The sequence below is a fragment of the Lygodium microphyllum genome, chromosome 17, assembly GCF_053477565.2.
Source record: "Lygodium microphyllum isolate KBCC chromosome 17, Lygodium_microphyllum_v1.1.10, whole genome shotgun sequence".
NCBI lineage: Eukaryota > Viridiplantae > Streptophyta > Polypodiopsida > Schizaeales > Lygodiaceae > Lygodium > Lygodium microphyllum.
In genome coordinates, this window is record NC_141151.1 from 25,942,807 (window position 1) to 25,962,411 (window position 19,605).

At 34.6% G+C, this 19,605-nt stretch overlaps 1 protein-coding gene across 1 annotated transcript; it reads right to left on the reverse strand.

Annotated features, from left to right (window-relative positions):
- Positions 1-7,082: 7,082 nt before the first annotated feature.
- Positions 7,083-11,145, reverse strand: LOC148021709 (uncharacterized). Its single transcript, XM_087696641.1, has 4 exons — positions 10,944-11,145; positions 10,548-10,730; positions 7,769-7,998; positions 7,083-7,577 (listed from the first exon to the last, which is right to left on the reverse strand). Exons 1-4 carry the CDS (start codon positions 11,052-11,054, stop codon positions 7,385-7,387), a joined length of 717 nt encoding a protein of 238 aa, XP_087552767.1. The 5' UTR covers positions 11,055-11,145; the 3' UTR covers positions 7,083-7,384.
- Positions 11,146-19,605: the final 8,460 nt, after the last annotated feature.

The following is a 19,605-nucleotide window of genomic DNA, read 5'->3' on the forward strand; positions in this document are numbered from 1 at the left end:
AGGTGTATGAAGGATTTTTCATGCCAATGTCTTGTTAGAATTTCTCCTTAGCTACGTAAAAAATGAATGCTCGTGTCTCTTAAGTAACATTGGGTGATGATTAATCAACAAACTAAGCGAAGATGAACCAAAAACTTCCAACTAAAGTAGGTTGAAGAAAAGAAAGTGACATTTGTTTGGAATTCTACATGCTTAAACATTAGGCCTTTCGACCAATCAATATCTTATACTTCAGTTTTTGCTTATAGATAAATTGCACGTTGCACTATGCACATCCCAAGGATATAATCATGTAATGTAGATGTGATGCCAAATATTGCATCAAATTTGCATGCGTACAAGTCAAGCATGAGGTGTGGTTTATTCTCTCACCTCTAAGTAAAAGACCTAGATTGGTTCTAACCTATTTGGCTTGGTGGTGGTTAGTGTTCGTTTTTGCAAACTAAAGTTAGCATTTGCAACAATGAACTTTGGCACTATGATATGGGATTTTTACTAACCATGGCATTAGCTAGTAAGGTGTAACAGGGATATTCTTCCTTCCTCTACTAGAAAGGCCTTATTATGTTATGTTAAGTCAAGTTGGTATACACTCATTAGCTTGAAAATATTCATGAATGCATCTATTCACATTGGACTCAAGGTGGAATATGGTAGATTTAAAGAGGCTCTCCTCCCCTCCCAAAACATGCATGTCATCTTCCAAATCTAGGTACCAAAGCACACTCAACTCTAGCATGAGGATACATATATGGTATATCTTTGTATTTCCAATAGACAAATTCATGACATAAATAAAGTTCTTATTCAAGCATACTAGAGACGTGATGGTTCTTGGGGTTGAGTCCATCAAAGCTTGTGGTCTAGGATGAGACTATTAAATTGCTAACTTAGGATTCAATAAGTTGTGGATTCTCATTGCATAATGTGCCCCAATCATAGATACATGTAGTAAGCTTACAATGAGCCAAATATCTCATGCACACATTTTGGAGTGTAAGTTATTGTGGCATTGCTTCACACATCCTCAAGCAATTAAAACAAGCTTTTCCTTGGTCAATATTTTGAGCTAAGATTAAATATGTGGAGTTCTTAACATAGTGTCAAAAATCTAGGTCAAAATCTACAAGCTTATGTGGTTCACATAATATTTTAATGATGTATTGATTTGGGCCAACTTAGTACAAGGACTTGAAAAAAAACATATAATTTAACCCTTGCAATGGAGGGTGATCTTGTAAGATGGTTGAAATTTATCTTAAAACTTATGTTTCTTGCCAACTTTTACAACTAAATTGCTGAACTTTCAATCATGAAAACTAAGTGCCAATCTAATTATAATCAGGATAATTCATTTGTAGTTGGTGAATTTACTCTACAATTTATGATATATAAGTTTTTTCAACACGTATGTCTTTATCAAATTAGCCATCTTTGCTACAATTTCTTGCAAAATAGGGTTTCTCTAAATAGAATGGTTTTATATTCAAATGAAAAAAACATGGCTACTATTTTATTGGAATCTAGCAATGTGATGCATTACAATAATGAGTTCTTAGAGGCCTAATTATCAAGTGTAGTGGCCTTCAATTTCAAAATTTAAGTAACTAGCCAAAGACTAACATGCGTTAAGTTGCAACAACTATTAAGCATGTCTCGCAACTAGTGAGCCTTCATTTCTCAAGTTGCAAGTGCATCAATAGGTAGACAAAAATCAAACTTCTGATTTCACATTTGGACTATTTGGGTCAAAATTGATATTTAGATCTTTAAACCAAAAAAAGACATACACTTGCAATAGTAAGCAAGGAAATGGCTAGTTTGAGATATTTATTCAATGCTTTTGGTGAATTGAGTTGTTAAATAGGTTCCTATGATCCCTATTAGCTTGATGCACTCCTTACTAGGGAGTTTTTGGTATATAGCCACAAATTTAAGCTTAAGTTGCTCATAAATTTCCAATGATGAACTAAGTGAGATTTAAATGTTTTGACATTTAGCTTTAAGGGAAAGGAATCCATGAGTAAACAAATTTAGGAGACCTAACAAACTTAAAAATGATGCATTAAGTAAGCATCTACAGTAAAGAAGACTTTCAAGAAATTGAGAAGCCAAGAAACGATGGATAGGACCAAATTTTCATCATGTGACTACCTAGTATCCTTGTTCTTTTCTTGAAGGTATATGCTTAAATTTTTGAAATTCAATCTATATAAAAATTTAGAGATGCAAAACACAATTGGTTTGGGCCTAAAAAGTGAAACAACAATGTGTGTGTGTGTGTGTGTGTGGAGAGAGAGTTGTGTGTCCCAAAAAAGCCACAATCAACGTTCCTTAGTGACACCACCCTACTTTCTAAAGTCTTAGCCTTTGATCAATAAAATGTTTTCGAATCTATTTAGAATTAAGAACTTAGGAGGTTCCTTAATTTTCACCGTGGTGAGCAAGATCCAAGCTAGTTCTTTTCATTTGCGCATGTAGGAAAGCTGACAAGCTAAATGGATTGTGAACCTTAATCGCTCTAGACCTCATCCTTAAGAGTTTTAACATGATGTCCACATCTTTTGTGGTCCTTGGGACCTAAGCTCATTATTTTTTTGGTCGACATTGGAATTTACCTTTTTTATGGCCATTAGAACTCAATATTTGGCCTTTTCAAATTTCAAAAAGCATAGAACTATGAAAATTAGGACACTCTCTTAAATATTGATGTTTCTTTTCATTGTCAAAATGAACTTGAAAACAAAAAAGTATACATTTAACCTACTTGTAATTTCCATCTCGTCAAGCTAAGGGAAATCGATGCATAGGGCCCATTTTGCTACCTCCATAGCTCCCTAATGTTATTAAGCACTAATGATCAATCCTACATTGAACTAAGAGAAAAAAGTATATTCCACACTATCACATGTTGGCCATTATGGTGTCTAATTATGCCAAGGTCAATGAGGTTTCCACAAAGCTACTACTTGTACAAATAAAATCTAACGCATACAATTTTAAAATTCTCCCAAGTAGAACCACTTTATGGACAAAGAACAAAGCCTACCAAGATGTTGAATTACACTTGATTTGATGGGTACACATGCCTATCTTCAAAAGCCATTGCAAGCTACCTATGTCATGGGGATAAATTCCTTTTGCATTATCTTCATGTAGCAAAGCGCATTATGGTGTGCCAATAATGCTAAGGGCAATGGTATCTCCATAAATCAAGTGTCACTAAAAATAAAGTTCAACACATTATATTTGATTTCTTCTTATAATATTATTAATAGGAGTCCTTTAGCCACTCCTACTCTACCAATGAAGAACAAAGCCAACCAAGACACTAAGCTATACTTGATTTGATTAAATATAACAAGCCTCACAAATCTTCAAAGCCATATTGGATGCCAAGTGCCTTGGCTTGAAGTACATCTACCAAATATTGTTTCACATATCTATATGTGCTTAATGAAGCTCTTCCATTGTTATGCTAGTAGTTTTCTTCCCCCATGGGTATGTAGGAAAAGATATCCCACCAACTCACCTCTATCATCCAAATAGTGTGTTGTACTTCCTCCTCTCTCACAAGAGCTCACTCATCACAACAACAAGCTTGATGGAGGAGGAATGAGGGGAAGGAACTAGTAGAGTGTTGCTCCACTCCATACCCATGAGGTGAGAAGTGAGGAGTAAGAGAGAAAAAGAGAAAGATAGAACTTAGAGGAGAAAGCATAGTTACTATTGATTCTTACAAAAAGAAAGTCATCACCCTTACAACTTTAACTAAGGATCTCTTGGCACCCTTACTTACCCTTCTCACACAGCTATCAATAACATGGTAGTTGTGTGGCTACCAAAACTTCTACTATTCCGATAGTAGGCTTGCTATAAAACATTTTGTTTCTTCCTTTGAAACTTCTCTATTCATTCTTAATAGTGAGCAAGAATGTTTTGGCGTAGTAAGAGAGAATCCATCTTGATAACAACGTTATACATAAGGGTAGCTTCATTCTTCATGAACTATAATAAAAGGGTATAAAGAATGAAATTTTAAAAATATTCCATACTTTCAATTACAATGATTTCAAGTATAAGTTTTTTTTAAGAATAATTTTTTGCATGGATTTTCTCTCTCTCTCTCTCTCTCTCTCTCTCTCTCTCTCTCTCTCTCTCTCTCTCTCTCTCTCTCTCTCTCTCTCTCTCTCTCTCTCTCTCTCTGTTACTCATGAATATATGTGTGCATCACATGGGTTCAAAATAAGGTATTTTTAAAATACCATATTTATACATTTTTTACATACAAAAGGGTGTAATATGAAGGGGCTATTTAAAAATTAAATAAAAAAAGATTATATTTTATTTTTAAAAAATCACAAATAAGGATATTTATAAATAGGCCTTGAATGCATGTGATGTAGAGGATATACATACAGTAACTTCCTCGAGGTGTGTGTGGCCTAAGGTAAACTAATATAATATTTTTATCTAAAGCTTAGCCATGAATTAACATTATTATCATCGTCGTATTGAAGCCATCTCTTTGAACATCTGAGCATTCCCTTAAGCATCTTGGAGCCATTAGCCATTAGATCATTAGGGTCTAAGACTATTTGATTTACTAAGACAATTATCTTAGTATTGTCAATTATTATAGTTGTGTGTGTTTTTTTTTTAATTTCTAAAGATACTTTTGGACATAAGGATCTCAAACATATGGATGTAAATGGAAAGAATCTCAAACATATGGTTGTTCTGTAATATCTTGTGCTTGTTTCCATTTCTTGTATAATGAAGATGACTTCATGAAAATGCACTTTTAAAATAGTGTACATTCAAGTAAAAATTATACCAATAGTGTTATGGTTGATTAGATCATATAAATGTCTAATCTTCTAGAGTAGATAATGTTCAATAAGTTTTCTCTTATGATATATGTATGACCTCTTGATCGTTTATTCTATGGCAATGTCTGATTTTTTGGATAGGCAAGTTTTATTACCCAAAGCTAAGTCACTTTTGCTTCATGAAGGATGAGTTATACAAAGATCATGGGCTAAGCTCAGAAGGCAAGATTCACCAAAATCTTAGTCCTAAAGACTTGGTTGATTTTGAGTGGCTCGCTATATTTAATTACTCAAGAGAGATATGTTCATGTATTTTCATGCACATGTTATGTCCAAAGTACATGGAAGAATGCAAATTTTTATTCTAGTAGGTCTACCAAATCCCCTTGTCAACAATGAGATTACTTACAAGATTGCAATGCACTTTACATATAAGTGATGTGGAGTTTCCAACAAAGACCCCACTAGTAATAAGGTTGCATGGGTGCTTTTTACAAAGCAAGTTATGGAGCATTGTAAGAGGCTACCAAGGGAAATTAAAAAGAAGTTGAATGCCTAGATTAAAATCAATGATAGTGTAGCCAACACTTTATAGCATGTGGGAAAGGCCGCTGGGAAACATGTCAAGCAAGAACCATATGCCCTATAGCAAAGCCTAGGTAGATTAACACTTGCAATATAATGCACTTGATATGGGTACTTAGGTCTACCTTTTAGACCATGAAACCTTACTGCAAGTCAAATGTGGTAATAATCAATTATCTAGCATATTACTTAACATAGTTATATTAATAATACAAAAATTTAAAGCAATTGACATACATATTTAGGTCTACTTCTCAGACCATGAAACCCTATTGCAACCAATAGGTAATAATTATCTAGCACAATACCTAAGATATGTAAATGAATAAGACATGTAATTGAAAGCACTTGATGTAGTTATATTTCTTAGGTCGTTAAATGTTATTGCAAGTCTTAGGCCATTAAATGTTAGGTACTCAAGTAGTACCTAACATAAGTATTTGTCAAGTATTTTGCTTATAAAATTCATATCTATTTGTTTTTTAGTTCACTCAATGTCCTCCATGTGGATAGTGATAAAACTTGCTTAGTTCACTCAATGTCCTCAATGTGGATAGTGATAAAACTTGCTTAATATTTGAATTATAGAAAAAAGTTTTGCATTGGATAGACACAGTTAGATTAATCATATATGCAAACGAAATTCTAAGAAGAGTAACTAGAGGATCAAACTCCATGGCCTCTAAAAAGAGAAAGTTAAGAGGTACAATTTCAAATTTTGACTTGAGAAGGGTGGAGAAGAAGGTCCAATTTTCAATTTAAATCTTTCTAAATCAGGCCTCAAAAAGGACTCTAGCTCCTCTCTTTCTAGGATACGTTTCAAAAATTAGCCAATAGGTGTCCAACCTCCCTAACTGAAGCCTATTAGAGATCCATAACCCTCTCTTTGCACACTTGACTTCAAAATTAAGACTCCAAGAGCACTTTGGATCCTCTCAATGCAGACTTAATTTGAAAATTGAGGCTTCAAAAGTGTCGATTACGTAAAACATCCTTCTACTTATATCCCTTATTCTTTCTCATGAAAAGTTTCAGTAACATAAAGGATTTAATATCCATGGATGTTGCTCCAGAGGCAAGGATGGAGAAGGGGTCACACATACATATGTAACTCTATCACATGGATTCGACAATAGGGATTTTTTGAAGTCCCTTTTTTAGACCTTTTTAACTTACAAAACAGTATCTTTAATGGGGATGATATGCTAAGTAGGAAAAGGGTATGTTTAATTATGAATTCACAAATACAAGGTTTTTAAATTAGGATTGCTTGCATGTGATAGTAAGGGTTGGTGAATCCCCAAGGGGATGTTGTTCAGACACAAAGTTTGGAAATCTAACAAACCAAAGGCCCACAACAACTTAAATGTATGCTTCTTTCATAATCTATGATCTAAACTTGATTGTCTACTAGCATCATCCACTTTTGTCAATTTTGAAGGGTAAGATTGTACATAAGAAATTATGTTTACTAGTAGTTGATACACTTCAAATTAACTTCAAAAAATTTTAAGCTTAAGCTTATGATGAACAAACTTCACAAAAGCATGCCTTTATAGGCAATGCCAAAACATAAAACTTTAAATCTTACCTTTGATGCAAAGTCTTACAAATGAAATCAAAAAGGATGACTGCAATAATAGCACATATTGAGAAGAAACACCATATTCATTATCCTCATGTTTTCTTCATGATGATCGTCATCATCATTAATCATATCTCATCCTTGTCCGATCATTCTTTCCTCCTACATGCCTTTGTGTGTGTGTGTGTGTGTGTGTGTGTGTGTGTGTGTGTGTACACACACACACACACACACATATATATATAATTGAAAAATATTCAAAAAGCATAACATGTCTACTCCACATCTATATACATGCATTATGATCATGAAATGTACTTATTGTTGCTCAAAATTTTAAGCTTAAAACTCCCAGTTAGAGAGTTATTAGGCTAGCTTGCAATTAATGAACAAGAACATCCTTGCATATTTTTTGTGATGCTTCCATTTCTATTGGTTCAACTTCCCTTAATAGAGGAGGAGTAGGCTTCTCAGGGTGCACTAATCTAGGGAGTGGTTCCCAACTTATTACATCATAGTTTTTATCACCATTCATCTTTCTGTAGATTCTTATTGATCTCATAGCTCCGCGCCACCTACAATAAAGCAATACACTTACAAGTGGTTTATTCAAGATACACTTACAAGTTAAGATGCTACATATGAACGTTATGCTAAAATAGTTCTCATGTCATTTGTGCATATTCAATTGCCATATTGATTAGGCTTTGAAAATGATGTTTTTCCTAATCTTTATTTCAATTGAACTAATGGATCTGAAGAATACCTAGCAGCAGCATCGTTGTATTTCGCTCTTTCTCCCTCATAGCCATCATGATACTTCAGAGTTATGGGATCATATGGTACACTTGTTCGATTAGCTAGGACCCTTGCATGTGGATGTTGGGTACGACACCAAGACTCATGTAGCAAGCTTCTCCTCCATTCATCTTCCCTTTGGTTTCTTGCTTTGATTTCACGTTCAGCTCTAACAACTTTATGAGACTCTAAGATTTCCTATATCAATTTCAAAGGACATAGTTAAGTCCCAACCATTTCATTGATGATGGATATACAATTAAAATGTATGTAATATGCAATTAGAATGACGAATATTTGTGCAAACATATTATACTAAAAATGATCTAATACATTGTCGATATAATAGTATAAATGAGGATTAGAGGAGGGTGAGAGAAATTGTTGGTGATGACAAGCCTTATCAAGTCATGTGCCAAACCTCTTGTCGTGAGCTCTAAGCTCATTAAGAATCCACATAGAAGTATGAAAGCATGCTTTGTGTTCATTGTGTGAGTAAATTGATTTGAAACTTCTAAGGAAAATTTATAAAAATGCAATTGTTACTATGGTTCTTCATTAGGTATGTGGGGAAGATTATAAAAATGCAATTGCTACCATGGTTTTAATTAGGTATGTGGGGAAATCCGTGCAAATCTATGTTTAAAACAGAATGTGTGCAACTTCATTTACCTAGATCAATAACTAGAAGTTGGAAATCTATATAAAGGTCCCTTATTCAATTTAATGCCCAAATTGAGACTCAACAAGATTATGTGCCCATTAGTTACAAATTTTCTCTTGCCTTAACATATTCATATCAATTATCTAAGATCCTTTTTTATTAGTATCTTAGATCAAGATTTTAATAGTTTTAGATGGAGTTACAAAAGTGATTAATGAGATGCAATATTTACAAGGTTGAGATGCCTTATTGGAGTGGGAGTCGTGACCCTATAACAAGATGGTTGCTCGATAAGGAAAAGGGAAAGTATCATGTTTTCTTTGCCTTTAGTAGATTGAATTAGTCACATTTCATGCTTCTAGAAAGGGGGGAGGGAATATAAATTGAATTACCTAAGATAAAATATGTACTTCTAATAACATGGATAGTTGTGGCATTTTGAATCTTCAAAAGTATATTGCTTATAGAAGGCATTCCCTTTTTATCAAACTCTACATCAAATTGAATATAGACTATCATATTCCAAGGTAAAATATAAGGGAGCCCCATGATTTCTTAATGTTTTGTGAGTGAATGTTTTGTTGATCCACTACTAAGAGAATAGGAAATGGGGTGAAATTACAATGCTTTAGCACATTGATTTTGACTATCTTAGGGACAATTATATGGGAGTTTTTGAGATTTTAAGCCCAAGAAATTTAACTCGATTCAAGATTGTCCTAAATTAGCCAAGTCATGAAAATTCACCCCCAAGTCTTTTTCGTTTCTACTTTTTGCTAAATTCAAGTCTTACGATAAGGGATTGCCTATTACAAACAACATAAACATTCGTGATTTGTTGATGTTTGTTTCTAAGTTGATGCTTGCACATAGATTCTTGTTTGAGAATTGGAAGTCAACTCTAACAACATTGTTTGGTCCTTAGAGAGAAAGCTAGCTAGAGATTCATTAGTAGGAGTGTGATACTCTACTTTCCTCCTACTATCAAATTAAAGAGAGTTACAAAGGCCCTTGTGAAAAAAGGTTTTGCCAAAAGTAAGGAGATGGTCTTGTCAAGGATGTATCCGCACCTTGAAGAAAGCCATGAAGTATTTTGGCTTGCCCAATAGTTGAACTAAGACATGGGACTTTATTGGAAGGGAACTAAAACATTGGTTTGTTAACCCTTCAATCTATCATAAAATTTGGATTGGATTTTCAAGGGAAAGGGCTTGACCATCTAACAATAAATAATTATAATGACTTGTGTTGGCGGATTGTTCCACCCTACTTTAGTGTCGTTTGGGACTCCATAGATTTGAATTATGATGGAAAAGGAGGTAAGGGGCTATTTAGCAAGCCTCTGTCCAATGGTTGCAAAGCTTTTGTATGCAAAATCATTGTGGAAGCATTCTCTACACATATTATGTCTAGAAGAACGAATACATTTAGTAGCACATGTCCTTGTATTGCAAATTGGTTTTGGTCACCTTTTTGGATATGGCAAACTAAAAGAAAAAAGTTTCAATTGGAAACTTATTAGTATCAAGGTCATGCGCAAGAAGCTTATCCTTTGAGCCCATCATCTCGCACATCTTTGGACTTGTTCATTGTAATCATCTTTGGACTTGTTCATTGTAATGGTTGTCTGTTAGGGCTCTATTGTATTTTAGCAATTTGGAGTTAATGTAGAAATTATGTAGGCTTTGACAAGGAACTAGAGAGCGTAAGCTAGTTCAAGCTTATGGATCAGTTGCATTGGAAAATAGAAAATGGAAAAAGTACAATGGTTCAAGATTATGGCTCACTTGCAATTACTAATGGTGAGATAGGCTTGAAGCTTGAGAGTTTGTAATGAAACTAACTTTACAAGCTCTTAAGTAACTTGACCTAGGGACTCCCGAACCTTGATGTGTTGGCAATGCCACTATAGCGAGGTGACATTGTAGCCAAATTTTCTACTTTTTAAATCTAGAAATATGTTAATGTGTGTGTGTAGGTAGAGAGAGAGAGAGAGAGAGAGAGAGAGAGGCAGGCAGGCAGGCAGGCAGGCCTATATACAGGTACATAGAGGTACATAGAGGAGAGAGAGAGAGAGAGAGACCTTCTTCCTGGATTGGGAGTTGAGATGGTCGAGTCGGGTGGAAGCTTCGACGTCCTTTCGGAGCCTCTCATGTTCGCTGGCGTAGCCCAAAGCGGAAGCTGAAGGTTCCAGGACATTCTTGTAGACCTGGTGTCGTACGTGCCCAAACCTGCGAGCGGCCAGCCTTTCCTTTTCAAGCAAATCCTGCGGGGATGTCACACAAATCAATACTAGCCAGGAAGGAGAAGAAGAAGAAGAGAGATTAAAGACGCATATATGTCTGTGTGAGAGAGAGAGTGGGCCCCTGCTCATATATATATATATATATATCCACAGCCGAGAGAGTGTGATATGTCTGTGTGAGAGAGAGAGTGTGTGTGTGTGTGTGGAGAGAGAGAGAGAGAGAGAGTATTATACATAGTCGGAAGGTTGGAAATGGCGCTTCTCGTCCCATGCAGGCGGAGTCTCAACTGCCCATTTGGGTGGTTTGCTGTGCAGATAACCATAAGGCTCGCCGAAGTAGGGCATGATAATGAACGCGCAGACAGACAGCACAGAGAGAGAGACAGACAGACAGACAGCAGACAGAGAGAGAGAGAGAGAAAGCTTGTGGAACCCTTTCGTACCACCCTATCATATAAAATGACCTTCCCACGCCCTCGTGTTCGTGTCATAACTTCTCTTATGTTTACCACACATTAATCGTGTTTACACCACCGTAATCGTATATTCCCTTGTTTTGAGCGAGAAACATTTGAAATGTTCTCCTCCACAATAATGTTCTTTGGTATAGATCGAGTATACATCAATGTTCGCGGAAAATTGTCCTTATAGTGTATTGCTATGCAGCAGAATTTTCAAAATACCAGCAAAATTTCTGAAAACTAGTCGAAATTATTGTTTTCATGAATCCTAGCCTGTTCTTTTGACAATCTACCTTTACAAGACCGGTTATTCTCCCCAAAAACAACTAGGGTTTGACATCTTCCTTTTTTCCATTGGATGCCAAAAAAGTTTTTCCTGAGCAGTGATGTAGATTTTAATGGAAATGGTGGAAAATAAGACATGTCAACAAACTCAAATTTCCAAAAAAAATGCTTGTTCTATCCTCGAATTTCTTAAATAATTGTTATTCTTAATTTAGTTTTTATTACCTAAATTGTAGCAAAAAGATTGTTCTCTATTCCTAGAACAAGTGTTCTAATGTATCAAGCCAACCTAGGTTTCTTCATGAGAAAGCCCCAAGAGTCAATTAGCCAAGAACAATTTATATCTTCTTGATCAACTACATAGATAAGCATAAGCCAAAATTCTTTCATTTGGATAACCCATTCATAGGTAAGCTAGGCTAAGCTCTCGCTTCCACTTGTATGCTTCCATTTGGGATCTACCTTTCAATTATTATCACAACCAATTACCATTCAATGAGCTTCTTCATTCTTTGCTTCAGCTCAAATTCAAAGCTTCAACTCAAGGTTTTATGAGCCATTGTTGATTCTTCTTGAGGTATGCATTAAGTCTTTCCTTCTTCTAGCTTGCTCCCAGCTTATTAGGGAGCTTCCCAAGGCTTAACTGAGCCTTATTGAGTACTTATTGAGCTAAGGAGTAGCTATTCTATCCATTTTGTTTGGATATCGAATTCAAGCGTTCTATAGCTAGAAACAAAGAGTGCACCAAGAGATACAAATCTGAGCACTCACAAAGTTGATTTTATACGGTTTTTTGTTCTCAATTTTACATAGAACAAAACAATTCTAGTTTGGACACCAAACAGTAAATTCTATAATATATGTTTGATGCTTAGAGGATGCTATTTTGGTACCCCATTTGTATGGTTATGCTTTTGAAATGCTATTGGGATTGTTTAGATCTTGATTCGGCCAGTTTTGTAGAGGTCTATTGATGTCATAATTGTTTGGATCACAAGCATATAACAACAAGCTTCATGCTTTAAATGCTTGCCGTGCCTACATGGTATTTCAAGTATGCTACATGTTTATAGTGATGTCTAGCATTGGTGTATGAGCCTGGATATAGTTATGATATGCTTTGATACTTGGATTTGAGCTATATTTGATGTACTTAGACTTTGGTCAGTTGCTTTGAGCTTTTACACTTACCCACTTTTTACAGATATTGAAGCTTCATTTGATACGTATGCTCCCGAATGTATTTTTTATGTACTTGGGCCTTTTGGATGTTTTGATGTATATGTCTTGAGCTTTGCTTACTCATTTTGCATTCCAAATTTGCTTCTAATGGGAGACACTTGTACTTACTTGGCAAAGCTTGGTTCTTTGAGACAATGGAGCTCTTAATTCATGTATATACTCTCTTGTATGCCATTGGACGTAGTTAAGTATGCTTATGGGCTAATTTGATTCCATATGCTTTGGACACTAGTACTTATATATGTTAGCAGTTTGTCATTGATGTATATGCTTATCAAATGTATGGCTTACTGATAATTTGAGTTTGTGACAGCCTTTGGTACCGATGGTCTATACTTAGTCACTACTAGTTTTATTATTTGTATTCTAGTTTGCTACTCTGATATTCTTGGCAGTAGGAGCTTGCTTTCTTGGCTATTTTCCCATCGTTGGATTGAAATAATGTTAGCCATTGGATTGACACCTTATCTTTGCCCTTAGCATGATCTATTACCTTAGTCTTTACTATTTCCTATATTATGAAGTAGACTTAAAATGCCTCATGAAGTCGTATGCCTCATGAAGTGTAGTTATGTATGCAGTTTTAGATGTGACTTAAAAAGGTTTTATGGGTGTCTCACGTTTTTTGCTCATTACTGATGATTATGACCTAATGTATTATGGATTTTTCTAATATTATATGAGATCTAACAATTGATGCCATGATTTCTCTATATTTCTTATCTATTTCTAGCATACACTCTAATTTTTATTTCTAATATGTTATTATTAGTATTGTAGAGTGTGATTCTATCTCTGAATATCATTGTATCTTAGTTTCTAATTCATTGCCTGATAAAACATTATGTATTTTCTACAATGCCTAAAGTAGTATAATATATTCTTGTATTAGGCAATTCAATCCTATTATGCATTCTACATAGATTTGGGGCTAAAACACTTTGGTGATCTTACTATTATGCATTCTACATAGATTTGGGGCTAAAACACTTTGGCGATCTTACCATTATCATCCTAAACCTTCTGTGTGAAGCTTTGTGAAAAAAGAATTTTTTTTATAAATGAAAAATAACATTTTTCTATGTAGTTCAAAGGGTCTTCTATATATATACAACCTAACATTTTTTCTCTGTATCTCTAGTTTTAAAAAAAATGACCTTGTTTGATAACAAAAATTTGAATTTCCTATATAAAGCGGTGATACGTTTCATACAGCTCCTGCCCTCATGTATCTCTTATTTTATATCCTAACCAAAAACACCTATGTTTGATGCCAAAAATCGAAATTTTTCATCACAACCTAAAGTAGTGACAATTGCCTGAAGCAATGATATATTACCTAAAGTAGGATGATGCAGTTCACATGATTAATTTGGCCTTTTTTCTTGTATAACTAATAAATAATTTTTTATTTTTTCTAGCAACAAGTCTCAAACATTGAAGAAACCATTCGTAGAGCAATAATAGTAGGAGTTTCAGAAGATTGGAGGAGGAGGAGAAGCATGAAGATTTTCAATCCTAGATGAAAAATATAGAGGCAGGTTGTTCACAAAGATATTTCAGAATGCATGAATTATTGCAGAAATACCCTCTCTATAACAAACTCCGGCTAAATCTACTAAGAAAGAGGAAGCAATATCTTTTGTCTGCTATAGGAAGCCTACGCAGGATTAAGGAGAAAGCATTCGTTTCATTTTTAGTTCTATAGTTTAAAATTTCAATTTGATTGATTGCAATAGGTAAATCAAAGGAGAAGAAAAAGAGGTGTTGAGTTTATTTTGAGTATGGACATACTTCAAAGAATTGTTCTTATATTCATGAGTCCTGCCACAAGAAGAAAAATCTTGTAAGTATTTCTACATGTTTGATTTATGTAATGAGTTTGATAGTATCCGCAGGAGGTTTTCAGTAGCAACAAAGAAGGGTTCAAGTTCAAAGATGGATAAAGTATGGGAGAAGTTGGATTCTTTTGAGAATATACTTCATGATGCTTAGGAATAGCATGATAATCATGAAGGCAAGAGAGTGAGGTCTTTGTTCAAGTGTTAAGCATGTTGAAAGATTGCTTGCAACAATTGAAAAGCTTGAGGAAAGATATGAAGATGTTTTGGATTTCAATTTAGATTCCAACTCAAATTCAAGTGATGATGATGATGATTGGTGTTTTTTCCTCGTGGTCTTGCCAAAGTATGAGGTAAAGGAACGAGAAAGGACAAGAGCCAAAGAAGTCAAGAATCCTCGAGTGCCCCAAACCCAACAGAGTAACTTACCAATGGGAGAGTGGATCATCACACACTTTGCATCAATAGTCTCAAGGTATTTTCCATATTTTGGTATTTGGAAACTGCCATAATCAATCTCCAGTCAGCTTTAATCGAGAAGAAAACAAGCCTGAAGTTGTGAACAATAAAGATAATTAGATTCATGATTAGAAAGATCAATTATGTACTGAAGAAGATAATGTCGTTATGGATGCAACATTGAAATGTAAATTGAACAATTGGAGGACTACTTCTCTACTACTAGGATGAGCATAGCCAATCCAAGATATATATATTGATGAGTCTCAATTCTTCCATTTATCAAATCCTTTTTATATTAGTTTCAAGGTACGCATGGCACCTCTCAACATCAATGAAGCAGTGGATGCTGTGGCCGAGTCCATTGCATCTCCACATAATATCTAGGAGGACATAAAGATTTACAAGATCTTCATAAAATCTTCCCACCAAGAGTAATCCAATGAGTGCAAGGTGGATTGGTACATAGTGCAAAAGACTAGGTAATCATGCAACAATCCGCTTTAGATCTATATACGTCTAGGTAAGTTATTTTAAATCACAATTCTTTACAAAACAAGTCTACTTATACAAAAAGAAGGAAAAACCAACTATATTGTTCCATTATTTATATACAAAACATTTACTCAAAAGCCATGTGAGATATAAGATCAACCTTGGAATTCCTCTAATGAAATAGTTTGACATTTAGGCAACTTACTTATAATATCTAAGGTTAAGTACTCAGCAGTTAGAGAGATCGAAAAATCCCTCCATCTAGTATCTAGAGTGTGGGATCAATGAGCAAATACAATGCGGTTGGGTCGGATGACCTAGGTAATCCTCCTATAAACCCACTGGGCTCGAGTCATGGCCTTACCCTCATGATATTCAATAGGACCAAGGGGACCAAGATAAAAGATAAAGAGTCTAACAATGTTAAGTCTCTCAACCCAATGGATCCTCCACAGCTTATGCCATAAGTTGTTGATATAGTCCACGCACCACTGGCAAAGTGTTGAAGAACTGATAGCGAGATGGAATAAAGATCCAATCTATCAACTGAAAAATGTACTCCTATAAGAGTAGGCTACACTATGACCCTATAGGTGGAACATCATACAACATTTCTCTTGGCATAGGATAGCGAAAGGCTTAAGAGAGTGTTCTTACCAATTACTACAAGTTTGTAAATTATATTAAATATTAAATTCTTTTTATTTTCTAACAATAAAATGATATGTAAAAGATTCACAACTTATTTTAGAGATATTATCCCCTTAGTAGCACGAGCTTCTGACTGAATCTTAACCAATTATGCCACGTTTGAACATTTTTATCCAATCCCTACATACGCATAAACTGATTTGGTATTTTTCAAGAGATCACCTAGTTACAAACATGACTACTTCATTTGCCACTAGAAAGGTTGCCATATATGGAATTTAAAGGAAGCGCCTATCTAGACAAGTATACAATCTTTTGTTGCTTTCAAGTCAATACATTGAGCTTCATATTCTTTTATTCAAACCATGGGATTTTCTTTGCTTATAAAGTATTGGTTGGCCTAAAATTGTATTTTGGTGATGTATTGGCAATGGTTTTCTAGGCTCAACAATATATCCACAAGGAGAAATTCTCTTTATATCAATGATCGTAATGGGATAGTCAAGGTGACTTGATATCTTTATATTGGATATGGAAGAGTTGTGGGATCACATTCTAATGCACTTAGGATTCACAACTTTTGTGACTCATGGAATAAGCATATTAATTTTGGTTAATCACCTAATCATTTACACAAATAAGAACTTGTGAGTCTTTGGTTTCGAAGAACCAAAAGACTTTGACCAAACTAAGTTCTTCAAGGATTTGAGCTCTCATTACATCATTCTCAATGTACCTAACTTTTTCAGCATCAATCAAGTAATTTCCATCTCATAAGTTCTTCAAGGATTTGAGCTCTCATTACATCATTCTCAATGTACCTAACTTTTTTAGCATCAATCAAGTAATTTCCATCTCATAATTTCCAACTCTAAGCTTGGATTTTATAACTAACTTTTTTAGCATCAATCAAGTAATTTCCATCTCATAATTTCCAACTCTTGGCTTGGATTTTTGACCAATCTGATCCAAGGATAGACTTGAAAGTAACCAAGGGAACACTATGTTCAACAGGAAATTATTGGATCCACAAGCCACTATGTACATTGCTTGAAACATCTCATGGTTCAAGAGTTGGTTAACAAACCCTCAAAAAAAATATCCCAGCTTTAACTAACAGTACATGCACTCAATTTCCAAGTTAATGTGTTTTATCTACTAGTGCAAAAATCAATGTATGCTAACTTAACATCGTATTTAACGATGGTGCATACTAAAAGTTATGCTTTGATACCACAGGAAATGTTATATCCAACCCTGAATCGTAGGGAGGTTAGTTTGGTAGTCATCTAGCAGTTTGATCCTAACTGTCACCATCCATGCTACCTATGGGAGTACATATTTAGTTGACTAGGTGATCCCTAGGTTACCTCACAAGCAAAGCATCCAGCCTCATCCCACAAGGATTGACCTCTGGGTTCCTATATGACACAACTATGGTCTTTATAGCAATAGTTTGGCATCAAGCTAAGGTGGTCCCTATTGTAGGAGCTATTAGAGACTCGAGGCTAGGCAAGCACTACACTTGATTCAATGAGAGTGAGAAACCAGGGGACAATGCGCATCAACCCCTTTGCCCATAAGGTAGAGTCTCACATTGGCTCTTGAAACTAGTGATTAGCTGATTCTAAAACTCAACCCTAGGAATAGTTAGGTTCACCAGCCTTTTTATAAAATTTGGGGAAAGTCACCCGTCTAAGTAGGTCCACCCAATCATAGGATATTTTCATTATAGGAAGACCATCCACTCGCTTCCCTTTAATAATGTGGCATATTTTAGTTATCTAAACAATGCATGTTGTGAAACATATAAAAAACATCTTCCTTGATTAATTTTTACACAAGGTTCATTATGGCATGTTCTTAAATACAAACACAAAAAACAATCCTTTCAAAAAATATGGTAATTTGTGTTATTGTCATAATTAAAACTAATTTGAAGAACAATCTAACCCAAAAACCAAGTTGCCACCCTACCTTATTCTTCCCGAGCCTGTTTTTTATAGCTTAAAGGATTAAATATAAAATTTTCTTATTTTTAAAAATAATTTAACTAATTTTATTAATGTTTAAAATAAAATCAAATATATATTTACTTATTTATTTTTATTTAATTTAATTATTTTCAAAGTCTCCTTAAATTTTTACTTAATCAATTATAGTTTCTTTAAAGTCAAATAAAATTTGAGGTATTTTGAGAGATATTTGTGGTTTAAATTTTTGTAAAAAATTCTCAAACTAAATTTATCATGATTTTAAAATATAAATAATTAAAATTTATAATAAATTACTATAAATAAAAATAAAAATAACTTGATTCAATTAAACATCATAATTAAATCTTAATAAAATATTTTAAGCCAATTAAATAGAAAAAATAATTTAAGCTTCTACAAGGATATATAAACAAATATAAACACAAAATTTGTTGATAAGCTACATAGAGTATCTCACCTTTTGTTTCATGCATAGCTTGAACTCAATCAAATAGTTCAGTAAAGGATTAAATCATATTGAGAAGACAAAATTTCTACTCGATTTTCAAGTTTACTTATTTAGTTGAAGGCATGTATAAGTGGCTTGCTTTGGGTGCCAACAAACATAGATGCTAATATGGGCTCAAAAAGAGGTTGCTTAGGGTGCCATTTGCAATTAGAAACATTGTTATGAATTTGAAGGATAGGTAAACATATTGTTTGGCCTTAATATTCAATGATGACATATGTGGCATTATTAATAATAATGGATAGGCATTCTCTCTCTCTCACACACACACACACACACACACACACACACACACACACACACACATATTTGTTGCCATAGTTGAGAACTCCCCATTCTTGTACCTCTTCAGTGCTCATGAGTTTCACTTTCATCGTCTCCTTCCACCACCTCTACTTTGCACAAGCTAGTTCTTTCCTACCTTTTGTGGTGGTAGTGCATTGCCAAGTCCTCGCCTCTACTTTGCATAAGCAAGCGCATATTTTAATCAATAGGTATCCCACTTATAGGCTTGTGTTTATCCTCTCTTTTGTACTATCATAGGGAAGGCTTTGGTATTGTATGCAATATTTGACCTGTAATGCAATAGTGTTGATTGACATCTCATGTTGTTGCCAAACTTGTGATATCATCTTGTTCATGCTATTGCCCTTATTGGAAGCTTGAGGTATTTGCCTTTGCTACGCACAATTGCCATAGCATCTTGATATAATTGGTACATGAATCTTGGTCCACCTGTAAAGCTAGATGGCAATACTATTCTCCTGCCCACACCAATCCCAGTGATATTAGTATCAACTGCATCTGAACCATTGACCATATCAGCCAATCCCCTATACATTTCAACTTGCAATGTTACTTGATTACGATGACACCAAGCCAATCTACATTGTTCAATGCTACAATAAGCATCGACAATGTATTGTTGTAGCAAGCGACCACCACGCAAAAGACATG

Excerpts from the sequence above, each read along its gene's own strand:
- LOC148021709 (XM_087696641.1), bottom strand. The coding sequence starts at position 11,054 with ATGCCCTACTTCGGCGAGCCTTATGGTTATCTGCACAGCAAACCACCC. Across the intron at positions 10,731-10,943 it reads ATTTCCAACCTTCCGACTAT|GATTTGCTTGAAAAGGAAAG; the intron begins GTATAATACTCT and ends ACATCCCCGCAG. Across the intron at positions 7,999-10,547 it reads ACTCCCAATCCAGGAAGAAG|GAAATCTTAGAGTCTCATAA; the intron begins GTCTCTCTCTCT and ends AAATTGATATAG.